Source organism: Ornithodoros turicata, chromosome 2 (genome assembly GCF_037126465.1).
Source record: "Ornithodoros turicata isolate Travis chromosome 2, ASM3712646v1, whole genome shotgun sequence".
NCBI lineage: Eukaryota > Metazoa > Arthropoda > Arachnida > Ixodida > Argasidae > Ornithodoros > Ornithodoros turicata.
In genome coordinates, this window is record NC_088202.1 from 86,548,341 (window position 1) to 86,560,776 (window position 12,436).

Sequence of the window (12,436 nt, forward strand, 5' to 3'; positions counted from 1 at the left end):
CCTAAACTTGGTCTGCTCTGCCCTCCCTCTTGCCTGTTTCGCTGATCACAGCCAAGCCAAAGTCACTACTCGATGATAAATTACCCAAAATTAAAAGGTATTTATATAACTACATTTTAGGAAGTAAACCCGTTAGGCATATGCAGTGAAGTTCCAACGTCTTGCTCCCATTCCTATTCCCATTTCGTTTCAGTCACCAACGCTTACTTTTCAACTCAGAAATAGGCAGGGCAGGAAAGGCTACCCTGTCCGGCCGTTTTTCACAAACGCACCAAATTATTCCTTGCGCTGGTGAAGACATTCTATAAGAGTTGAGTGCAACAAGGTTGTCATCTCACGCGGTGCTGCTATAGGCACCTTGAGGCTTGTGATCCGTTCGTCTTTTTGTGTGTTTCAACCTCAGAACAGTTACTTTCCACTTTCCACACTGTGCGAAGGTTCTTTTTGTTCGGTGACGCTTTCCCTTATTCGCATACTTCCTTGCAGGTTTGTAAATGGCGCCTGCATCAGAGTTACCTAGATACTTAACACGAGCTGGCGCTTGCATCTTGCACATCTCCATCCATCCCTCCGACCTAGTAGGCGTTTTCGCGTAGGAAGACGATGCGTGGAGCGGTATTGCCACCTCGCGACAGCTGTCGGAGTGAGGTAGTGATAGGAGTTCCGGAAGTCGAGCAGGATGGAGCGTGAAACGCAGCAAACTTCCTGTAATTTCCTGGACTTCAACAAAATGGCTAAGGTAAAGAAAGTGGTCGACGAAGCTCGGGAAACGAATAACCCGGAGCTGGACTTGGTGGACCGAGGAATAACGTCGATTGAGGAGATCCCAGGCCTCCGTGAGTACTTCTTTTACGAAGGCGTTCCGTCGTTTTGACCTCTTTTCCAAATTTGGCGCGACCGTCGTATTTTTAAACCGGTTGTGATGTCACATGTGTAGGTTGACTTTCGTTTCACATCAACACATGTTGCACGAACGCTTTTTACATGAGCATTGGATGTCTTCACTAAAGAGAAAGCCAAATATGAAAGTTGCACAGAGTAGAAACTGGTTTGCGCAATGTTTGCGAGTTGCTCTTGTGCGCGAAAACATAAACAAAAACTTCATCCTTGGGCGTTGCCATATGTCTCTGCGAGTTGCCTTGTTGTGCGGCTCACTAATTAGCTCATTAACGAAAAGCACATTATATTTTTGGTAATACACTACCGAGGCTAGACTAGACCACCGTGGGGCTATAGACATGCTTCTGCCACAGCTGTTTTTGCGTTCGGCTGTACAGGTATACACAGGATGACTTTGAACGAATAAAATTCTCACGGACATTTTGTCGACCAAAACAGGAGAGAAAGCATAAACAAAAAATAAAATAAAAAATGGCACAGAAAGCAGGGCTGTGTGATCCGTTCGCGTTGACGCTGTTGATGAGAGCAGCTAGTCTGTGTGCATGTTTGATGAATAAAACAACGGTGTGCCGTCTTCTGGAACTGTAGCGCACCGCGTTACATGTGGATGGACATCCATTACGCGTGTGTATGTCAAGCTGATGTGTTGAACATGAGCCACAGAGATTGTATTCTTTTAAGTTGCAATAGCACTGCACAGCCAGAAGTGAAAAGCCCATGAATTGCTTCTGCAAAATTGCTGTAGCTTCATCGTTTCATGAATCACCACAATCCGATGTGATTGTTCAAAACGTTACGTACATGGACCCAACCACATATAGAACACTACCAAGTTTTAGTGGCTTGGGCTTGGGCTGGGGTGAGGGTCTGACAATGTTAGGTCAAAGCCATTTTCAAGCACATTAGCTCATCTCATAACATTTCACAGCAACCCCAGAAAGCACTCGAGGGTAATAACACCCAAGCTTCCCTTATTGCCTGTTGCCACTGCACTGTGGCTCGCGCACTCTTTGGGAGGATACAAAATTTCATTCCTGTCCAGTTTCCTGAAAAAGTATATTTCCAATATGTGTCACTGGTACTGTTCACGCACACACAAAATTGTAGGATAATCTAAAGAAGAATATTGTGTAATACAGGTGGAGGTATTGGCTGTCATTTTGACAGACATCCAAGCAATCAATGTCGGATGTCTGTCATCAGCAAAACTGACAATGACCACGAGTGCCTGTTTCTGTCTCACGATGGCTGTATGTGTCATAAGCAGAAGGAATATAGCAATGTAAATAGAACATGTAGTTGTAATAGCCTGTCTGAGTTAGTTTTCTTCTTCCTTCTTTAGTGTCCCTGACAAACCTTACAAGGTTAACTCTTAGCCACAACAAAATCAGAGGTAAGAGGCCAAACAAAAATGTGTCTTCCAAGCCAAAAAACACATACGCCAATGTGCTGGTCTCACTGTGGGGAGCACCTGTCCATCTTGGCATCTTCATGTGGCCAGGCTATTATGGCCTGTTTGTTCCCACCTTCTTCTTCTTCTTCATCCTCGTGGAAATGGCCGTTATCCGTTTCCACCTTACGTGATCAAGCATTCACTTTTTTTTCTTCTCAGTAGTAGCGTTTTATCTTCCTTTCTCCAAACAGTTGTTCCAGCAAGCATAGCAAATTTGTACAACTTGGAAATTTTGACATTGTTCAATAATCACATTGAGGTAGGTAAATTTTGCACATGATTTCAGGCACCATGAACTACATCCACAATTTTTATATAATTTAAAAGGCTCATAATTTTATAGGAGCTCCCAACATCAATTTCTACGATGGCAAAACTGCGAATTCTTAACCTCGGGTGAGTCAAAACACTGTTGCCTTTTGTACATTGTAAACAGCACAAAACATATGAAGGGATTTGAGCTTCACTTTCCTGCCAGTGTTGCCAAATTTCCGCAGGCTCCTGTGGCCCGCAAAAGAAAACGATTGAACGTTGTGCTGGATTCCGGCCAACACCTGCTCTCAGTCCTCTCTGTGCTTTCATATTTTTAGTTGCGTTCTTCCATGGCCCAATGAACATAGGACAACTTTCATTGCTTACATAATGTGTGCACTGAGTCTGAATGACAGATGAAGATAGTGCCATATTTGAAATTCCTTGTGTTTCAGAATGAATAGGCTGAGCTCCCTTCCTCGAGGTTTTGGAGCATTTCCAGTGCTAGAAGTTCTCGATCTGACTTACAACAACCTCAATGAACGAACTCTGTCAACCAACTTTTTCATCATGGGTAATTGTCACAGGTTATGAAATCTTAACATGTGATCACATCATAAATTACCGTATTTAGTCGCATATTTTGTGCCATCACATAATTTGCGCACACCTGGTTGAGCACTAATAATGGCAACAACAACAAAAAATTGCGTAACTTGCGCACCCATGTTTTCGTGTGCAGATATTGGGCATGCGCGTCTCAGCTACCATGGCGATTGCTTTTCCCAACTCTGTCAGTGCTACCGAAGTTACTGCGGTGCTTTTGTTTGAATTGCGCACACTTTCAGGTGATGGCCCGCTGACGCGATGGACGATACTGTCACTCGAACTTCAAAACGCGAAAAGAAATGCTGGACAAACACTCTATGACAAACCTTACAGCACAACATGACAAAATTGGCGAACATAGCGTGCTTTCGGTTGTCAAGTGCAACTTGCGGCGTTTTCCAGCAGCGTCTCGGCACATTTCACCGGTATATGAGCGGTAGTTGGCCGGCATTTTGCCTCCCGACTGTCGGCGGTTGCCCGGTATTTGAGTACTACTTTCCCACTTGCGCAGTGCAGTCATGACATCAATATTGGCTCTACCGCGAGCCTATATGACCGACATATAAAATTTTGAAATCTTGCATCATTCGAATATCATAACGAACGTTCCCGCGCAATTTGCGCATCCCCAGCTTTTCAGGCTCTTTTTTTAGAGGAAGTGTGCAAATTATGCGAGTAAATATGGTACTCTCAAATCAGTATTTCCTTGTCTCCTTGCAGTTTTTACCAGTTTAAAAATGCTCCAAAGGCTGGGAACAGTCGTGCGTAAAATACACACTGGTGCCGTAACATAAAAAAAGTAAAAGAACTTGACGTTTTGGAGCCAGTGCTGGCTCCATCATCAGAATGATGTGACTTGGCTGAGCTGTCTATTTATCTATTAGTGGCAAATGTTATTCTGGTAGAGGGCCAGGATGTTAATCATATTACTTATGTTTTTGACAAGCCAAAGTGTCAGATTGTTTTATTGTTTTTTATGTTACAGCATCAGAGTGCATCTTACGCATATTTTTCTCGTTTGCTGTTTCTCCTGACATATAAACTGAAATGACATGGGATGTCTTAACATTACAGTTATCGTTTAGACCAGTGTACGATGCTCGAAAACATATCAGTAGAACATGGATATAGAGTAGCCTCTGTAAAACACATGTCACACATGTGGGACACACAGGAAGAAGCGTATTTCAGATACAGAACAGTTGTGGAACCGCCCGAAGGGAGTCCATAAAGCAGTGAATAATAAGTGAGCAATACCTAAGCACAGCACAGAGTGCATAAATGGATGTCATGTTTCAGTTTGGCCAACCTGCCTCTTGTCTTTTACAGATACACTGCGAGCTCTCTACCTTGGCGACAATGAATTTGAAAGGCTTCCTCCACAGATAGGAGAGCTGAAGAACCTGCAAATTGTATGCTGTTCCTTGCCTCGTTAACCCCCTCACAATGTTTAAAAAATTATCAAATTTTGTACACAAATTTGATACTGATACTTTTTTTTTCCATCATAGTATGGCATTCTGTGGAAGCCAACACAAAAATTTCAGCTCTATCTAAAGAAATGGCGGATATATTACATTTTGTAGGAAGGGTGTGAAACGAATATACAAATGTAGCAGCATTCTTATTTATGTTCGTTTCTTTATACATAAAAAATTGAAATGTTTCCCAAGTGCCCCTGAAAAGGGGAACCAGATAGGCGCAGGCGGCGGGTCATTTTTGTTTATGGAACCCCACTGGCGACTGCTTCCTAAATCAGCTGTATCATTGTCATCCTCTTCGGTGGAAGAGGCCAAAGATTCCAAATCACTGTCATCATCTTCACTTCTCGATCACACATAACTCTTGTCACTGTCCCGAGTTCTCAGAAACCTCGTGATAACTTCTTTTTCGCAATAACCGCGACACCCAAGACGTAGACGACGGTTATCCGGACGCCATGTTTAAGAACCTGTGCTGCCAGCTCATCCCGCGTGTTTAGCTTCAAGCAGCGACACTAAGCTCGCTCCGGACTTGCCATGCTGGCCACTACCCGTACAGAAACAAAACATCATGTGGACGAGTCAGAATCGTCCAAAGCATCTCAAAAGAAGCTTTTTTAAGGGAGACGAGTCACACTCGTCCAAAGCAGTTCAGTGGTCGGACTTTGAGGACGGGTCGGACTTTGAGGACGAGTCTGACTCGTCCAAAACATGCAAGGGGTTAAAATCGATTCATCATTTGCACAAGTGATGCTGACCAAATTCTAGAGGCACTTCGCAAGTGCAGGCAGCACTTGTGGGAGGCTTCCAAGTTAAATAAAAGAGGCCATTATAAAAAAAAATTATATATAAAAAAAAAGGATTTCATATTTCGTCTCTTCCGTGTCCCACACAATTAGTATTATTTGAGATTTTACTGGCACGCTTAAAACCTGACTGCTTTAGCCTGTGTGTGTGAGACTATATTTATAACTACAGTGCTTTCTTTCAGCTCTCCCTGCGTGAGAATGACTTGATAGAGCTTCCAAAGGAGATTGGCCAACTGACACGACTCAGGGAGCTACACATTCAAGGCAACAGGCTCACCCTTCTCCCACCTGAACTAGGTAGCCACTGTGGTTTAGTTGCATCTGTTTGAAAACCACATATTGATTCACGTGCAAATTTTTGGTAGGGAAACCATTCCTTTTTGTACCCATTCATGTCTTGCTGCAAATAAGATGTCAGGCAGCCGACCGCATACAGACTGCAAGTTTCAGTTAAAGAGGCTGTAAAGCGAAATCGAATCTCGCTTGCTTTTATGTGTTACCATGTGGAATTTGTCTTTGTGATGGCTCACACATGGCATGGACTCTCCGTGTACTTTTCATACTGAGTTTTCAAGTTTGAGACTTTGCCCACTCCAACTGATCACAGTATCCATGTACATTGTGTGTCACGTAACACTGATTTTCTTATTTTCGCGATTTGTTCTTCTGTCACAAAAGTTGTTGAATAATGTATTCCCGAACGGGCCTACTCAAAAAAGGTGGTGTATCAATAATTAGTACAGCTGTTAATTAACCTTCATAATTAATCTTCATAATTAGTGAAAATAAGTTGATCGCATAATCGCAAAGTTGGAGAGCACAACCCTGAGGAGTCTAATCCGCAAGAATCAAAACCGAAGCGCTTTTCTCTACTCTAGTGGAAAAGATGCGAAAATGCACAATTTTCAAGCATGGATTTTCAGCCACTTTTTCCTATTCCTCTCTCGGTGTCATCCTTTATCGACCGACATCAGGCTTTTCCTCATAGCATGGGGTGTCTTCCAAGTTACAAGATTCCAAAAGAATATGCAGTTTCTATAGGGCTAACGTTTACTTTACAGTCCTTTTAAAACTGTAGTGGGTTTATTTCCCTTCTGACTATTTCCGACTTCTCCAAAGCACGCCTGTCAGGTTGTACGTGGAGCAAGATAGGAGTGTTTTTGCTTCTGTTGCTTTCTCTGGTTTTGCTTTACACAAGTCACACATTAGTTATGTCGGAATGTTACACCCAGGGTTGGCTAACGGAAACGAGAAACGGTAATTACCGAAATTCAACAGGAAACGAAAATGTGCTGAAAAAACGAAGAAACTTTTTATGTGCTATCAGGTTCGTGATATATGATATCTTGTGCTGTCAGGGAACTTGGATCTTATGAGCCAACGGTGTGTTGTGCGAATGGATGACAACCCGTGGGTACCTCCCATCGCTGATCAACTGGAAGTTGGTGTGACTCATGTCATTGAGTACATAAGGAGCGAGACATACAAATAGTAAGTGGTTTGTGCCTGCCCATACTATGTGCACTGGGAAGTTTTTAGGAGATACTCTTTTCTCTGTTATCTCTTATCTAACCCAGTTTGAATTAATTGGCTATATGGTACCCACAGAGTAATATCCTTGCTGTCTAAGCAACTGCTGTGATGTTTGGCAGATGATGTGTGGACAATCGACACCTGCCAACTCGGTGCTTGTGGCATCACGTTCAATGTTTTCTAGCTATGCAGCTCACAGTGTACCCATCAAAGCTTTTTATAAGTAAAACGCACTGCTCCATTGTGCTTTTGAAGCTTTCTCTATTGTGCACATCAGAAGCATATTCTTAAAGTGATTTTGTAACCAATACAGTGGTGCAACCTACTCAGAATGTCATTTGCTCCGCAGTTCATAATTTGGCACGCATGCTGTCCTACTTTTTCCACTGCATGATAAAGAAAATTACCTCCGAGAACACTCCCCAGCACCTTTTGGTGGTGGGCACATGCTGATAGCAAATATGCTTTTGATGTGTGCACAAAAAGAAAATAATTCTTTGGACCCTCAAAATGTTTTGCTGGAAAAGTGCCAGGATACTTTTCCCTTCTTTCTTCACTCTTTCCCTTCTTTCTTCACTCAGGCACTAGGAAATGAGCCTTGGAGGTTTATAGATGCCATGTTAATCTTTGCATACGAAGGACATGCTGATAATACAAAATTAAGCAGTGGAGTCTGTGCCTTATGAAATGTGTTAGTGAAGGAATGTGCTACATGTATTATAAAATGTTTTCTTATAGTAGAGTAAATCCCTTTCTTCTACAGTGTTTATGGCCGCAACACCCAAGGTACACTGTCTCCTCTTCCAAAGAAGTCTGACAAGAGCAAGAAAATCAGTAAAAAGCGTGACCATAACTGAAAAACTTCCACTTGGCTTCATGTTTAGAACTTGCATCTAGGCCTAGCTGATGGCACAACAGTCAAAGTATATAACTGCCTTGTGTGTCTCTTTTTTTAAACTGGTTTGTCAACTTGCCTTCATCTTCTGTGTTAGGAGGCAACAACAGAGATACAACATTTTAGTTTTTATTTTAGTACTATAGATTTAGAACATTAGTTTGTTGTTGCAAGCTATACTATTTATATGACACGTATACTCAGAAAACAAAACTGCATTCTTTCTTCTTTTTTTTTTACATTTGTACAGAGCATTGTTTCAAATGGAATAACAAATGTAAAGCCTAATTTCAGCCATTGATGTGCATAGTGTTGTTCTTGTTGCTACTGTAATCATCTGCTTTATGTGTATCACTGGTAATCCTTGTTGATAGTATACTTTTTTTAGAGCATAGTGACACATAGTGCATTGCAGTTTCGATGCTGTCATGTTTTATAATACTGTGCATGTACCATGATGCATTTAAGTGTGCAATGTCCCTTGACTGCATATAGTGGGGATCATTTATAATTTTCCTCGTGCAAGTTTCTGAAAGGACGGCTATGTCCACTGCAGCAGCAGTGATTGGTGACGAAGTTTATGTTCACCACTTTGCAGTTGACTGGCACGTGCATTCAAGGCTCGTGTTGAGCAATTACTGAGTGGCAGATTGACTTTGGACAATTACTTGACACCTTCCTTACTTGGCCCAGTTTGTTACATCACAGCCTTCAAAAGCAGGGAAAGTGGGGAGGCTTGAGAGGTGTACAGCCAACCTGCCCATTTGTATGCACAGGTGTGGCATTGTCCATGAAAGAGGTGGAATACATAAGATATTTAGTTCCACCGTGTTTGTTGCATCCAACATTAGAGATCACACACCGAAGTAGCAATTACAATGCCCTTACAGATATAGAACGCAGTACTGTTCTGCTGGCGAAAACATGATAATTGAGAGGAGAAACAGAAAAAAATGTGCTGTTTTGATTCTCGTCTTAGCTGATGCTGCCATTATCATCAGTGAATGTACAGTGTCATGCATGAGCAACCAAATCGTGGAATGCATCAGCATTTGTACCGTATTACCGCGCGTTTCTTGGCATGCCGGAATTAAACGAGGATGACCAGCATGCCCGAAAACCCAGTGTATCCTGGCATGCCGGGATATAAGGCCATAATGCGATATCGAAAATTTGGTCCACCTTGCAAAATCCTGCATGCCGAGAAATGCGCTGTAATACGGTACCAATTCCAGGTCTTCAATTCGTTACTGAAAGGACCATTGACTATTTGTCAGTATCTCTTCTGAAGTACATATATCTGGAACACTTGACTCACTGGTTTTGTGATTTTTTTGTGGAGTTTGCTACAATGTGTTGTGCAGGGTGCATCATGAAAATAGAAAGCAGTTTCAATATCATAGCTGCGTGTTGTTCAAAACAGTCTTCGTTTTCACCTTAGGAGTCTTTTCTTCTAATGTGCATGCAAAGCCTTGTTGTACGTCCTCTCTACAAGGATGAAGTCTCATTTTGAGTATGAATCCTGTGGTGCACTGTGTTGTATCGGGGGGGCCTTTAAATGACAGCGGTGCACTACATAGCGTATTTATGTATTTACATTGCAATACTTCATGCAAGGATTGTGAACCTTAGATGAACATGAAAAAATATCACGTTCCCCAGATATGCAGCATAAATTACAGCTTTGTGGGATATGACTTAGAAAACTTGAACATGGGAAACCTGATCAATCTGGGATGCAGCGCAAATCGTGTTCTCATGCAAAATTTCCGAAATTTTGAACTGAAAACAGAAAAAGAAAACCTTTTTTTTTTTTTTTTTTTGAAAAAATGGCTTGGAAGCAAGCGAGCTGGTGAAGATGATGCATAATGTAAAAACCCCCGAGACTAGGGAACTCGAAGGGACAGACACAACACGAAGTCTCAACTGCAAGCATTTGAGACTTCGTGTTGTGTCTGTCCCTTCGTGTTCCCTAGTCTTGGGGTTTTTACATTATACACTATGCTTTTTTTCTTGTTGTTGTTGAACCTTTGGGAAAAAATAAATTCTCACGCACAACTCAGATCTACTAGATAACGTTAGTTGACGTATCGTAGTGTAATATGCATTATAAATATTTTATTTGAAAAAGAAAATACAGAATATAACAAGTTTAGATCAATGTAACCATTTATGCAAGGCTTGACAAGAACTAGCAAAGGCATAAAGTTCTTATGTGGAGATGCAAAATTCCCAGTAATTTTGATGTGCTTTCAAGATGAATAGGGGAAAAAATTGTGCCACAGTTTTGCCTTTTTTCATTTTTGGTGTCGCAGATTTCCAGCTATCTTCCCAGACACCGTGGAGAAAAAGATAATGGTTGTGTTTCACCATATTTTCTACCCTTTTTCCAAGGTCTCGCATATCGAGTTCTTCCCCACAAGAGAGCTTGGCAGTAGCAGAGAGGCAGATTGCAGCAGAAAAATGGCACCTTCATGCTACAGCTCAAAATAAAATTATATGGGGTGCTTTTACATATGCGAATTTTTGTCAAGTCCAACTGCAATAACAATAACATATTTTGCCTGCTAGTTGCTGAAGACCTTTCAATGTGTTTTGCAGCCTATTCCTACACTGCATTGCTGCCAAATGTACAGAGCACAGGGTATGCCTCTATACTTTACATATGATGCACAGTTTATCAATTTCCTATTAATGTTGAAGCATTGTGAGAAACTGCACAATAATAGAGCTCGTAATTGAAATGTGCTTCCTTTCACTCTGTAAAATCTTCCCAGAACAGTAGCATATTTTCATGCATGAAATGAAGATCATGTGTGTTAGCAGTGCCTTGTACCCATGTACCACTAACCCCAGAAAAATGACATGATTATAGAATGTAGGAAGGGAGTTGCCTCAGGACAGAAGCCGCCGATATTTCGAACAGAGACTGTTCTTCTTCTGGGCTTCTTCTCTTGCCCAGAAGAAGAACAGTCTCTGTTTGAAATATCGGCGGCTTCTGTCCTGAGGCAACTCCCTTCCTACATTCTACCGGTTCGCTGGATTTCTACCCATCTATGATTATAGAATGTATGACACTTACTAAGGTAAAAATTGCTTATAATAATTTCCGTTGCCATGACATACAGTATGAAAGACATTTATTTGTCTTTGAAGTGGTGTCCTCCAGTACACGTTGTGGCTACACTACCAATGCCACATACGCAGGACACCTCAGCAGCCTTAACGAGTACCCAATTTTTCTTTTCTTTGTTTACTTAAAGCTAAGCTGTATGCTAATAATGGTTATTAAATGCAGATGTGCCAATCTATGTATGGCGTGTTAGCATGAATGCAAAAGCACACGATGTAAATCGTACCTTTTAAAAGATCCTGGCAGCTATCTTTGGGCGCGTTAAGTAGCAGCTCCAGAGCGCAGGGAGCGCACTCCTCTTCCGGAGCGTGGCGCTCTTTATGCACTCGCACACTCCAGCTTGCAAGTCGGAGCGCGTAACTGCTGCTCTGGCTCCGTGATGTATGGAGGAAGGGGACGCCAGAAAATCAATGAGGTGCCTTGGAAACTTCACCAGAGTGCGTATCCCCTCGTGGCTCTGAAAGACCGTTTAGCAGAGGCACCGGAGTACGAGGGACAGAGTACACCGAGCGCGTTGGACAGAGCCGCTACTTAACGCACCGCTTGTCTTACGAGAGCTGTGCTCCTGTGGTGTCACCCTGTACTAGAATACAGTGCAATACGTAAGGTATTAGGAAAACTGGTTAATGTAAAACATGAACTTGCAAATTTGTCATCAGCATTGAAGTGGAGGGTATTTCTATTGAAGGAGGACCTGCCATAAACAATTCTGAATACTTTTGAACTCAAAATCTATAAACTGCATCCTCACCCTACTTCACGACGTAGACATATAGAGGCACAGTGTCATCTGCTTCAGCCAATGACTGCAGGCTATTTCAAACGTTGAAGGTCTTTGGCTGCGAGCGCTTGCCTGTGTAAGCAGCTGCATCCTGTTTCTATGTCTACAACTGCTAAAAGCAGGGTTGTGGTTGCAGGGAATCCAAAGGATTACATCGTGTTTGGTAGTGATCGGGTCTCATGTAATGTAGGAGGTGTTTCTACTGCGCTGTTCTGATATTTGTTTCCTTCAACAATACAAGGTGCTTTAACTTAGTCTTCGGCATGTGAAAATAACCAATCGCAAGATGTAATAAATGATTTGCCTCACGTTATTAGAACTGTGTCAAATATTTGAACTAGTGAGGTACACACTAAGTGCTGTGTATGCATAATGTTCCGCAAAACTAAAGTCAAAATCAAAACAGAACACAGTTAGTACTGCTTCTGTATAATTACACCATAAGTAAGGGGATTTCTGTAATTTGAATCATGACTTAATAGCATCCAATGATTTAATGACCAGTTAAATACTTTCTTTCTCGTACGTGAGACAAGGAACATATTTCCAGGGTCAGACCGGTTCGCAAGGGCTCTGCCTCGTATGATATA

At 42.0% G+C, this 12,436-nt stretch overlaps 1 protein-coding gene across 1 annotated transcript; it reads left to right on the forward strand.

Moving 5' to 3' along the window:
- The first annotated feature begins 626 nt into the window (after positions 1-626).
- On the forward strand, positions 627-12,159 carry LOC135385669 (ras suppressor protein 1-like). The gene is made up of 9 exons (XM_064615123.1): positions 627-836; positions 2,243-2,293; positions 2,545-2,612; positions 2,697-2,749; positions 3,061-3,179; positions 4,544-4,626; positions 5,687-5,801; positions 6,863-6,995; positions 7,801-12,159. The coding sequence occupies exons 1-9, from the start codon at positions 680-682 to the stop codon at positions 7,892-7,894; spliced, it is 873 nt and encodes a 290-aa protein (XP_064471193.1). The 5' UTR covers positions 627-679; the 3' UTR covers positions 7,895-12,159.
- Positions 12,160-12,436: the final 277 nt, after the last annotated feature.

Bases quoted from the DNA above. Each gene is read 5' to 3' on its own strand.
- LOC135385669 (XM_064615123.1), top strand. From the start codon at position 680: ATGGAGCGTGAAACGCAGCAAACTTCCTGTAATTTCCTGGACTTCAAC. The intron at 837-2,242 runs GTGAGTACTTCT...TTCCTTCTTTAG, and splicing joins TGAGGAGATCCCAGGCCTCC to TGTCCCTGACAAACCTTACA. The intron at 2,613-2,696 runs GTAGGTAAATTT...ATAATTTTATAG, and splicing joins TGTTCAATAATCACATTGAG to GAGCTCCCAACATCAATTTC.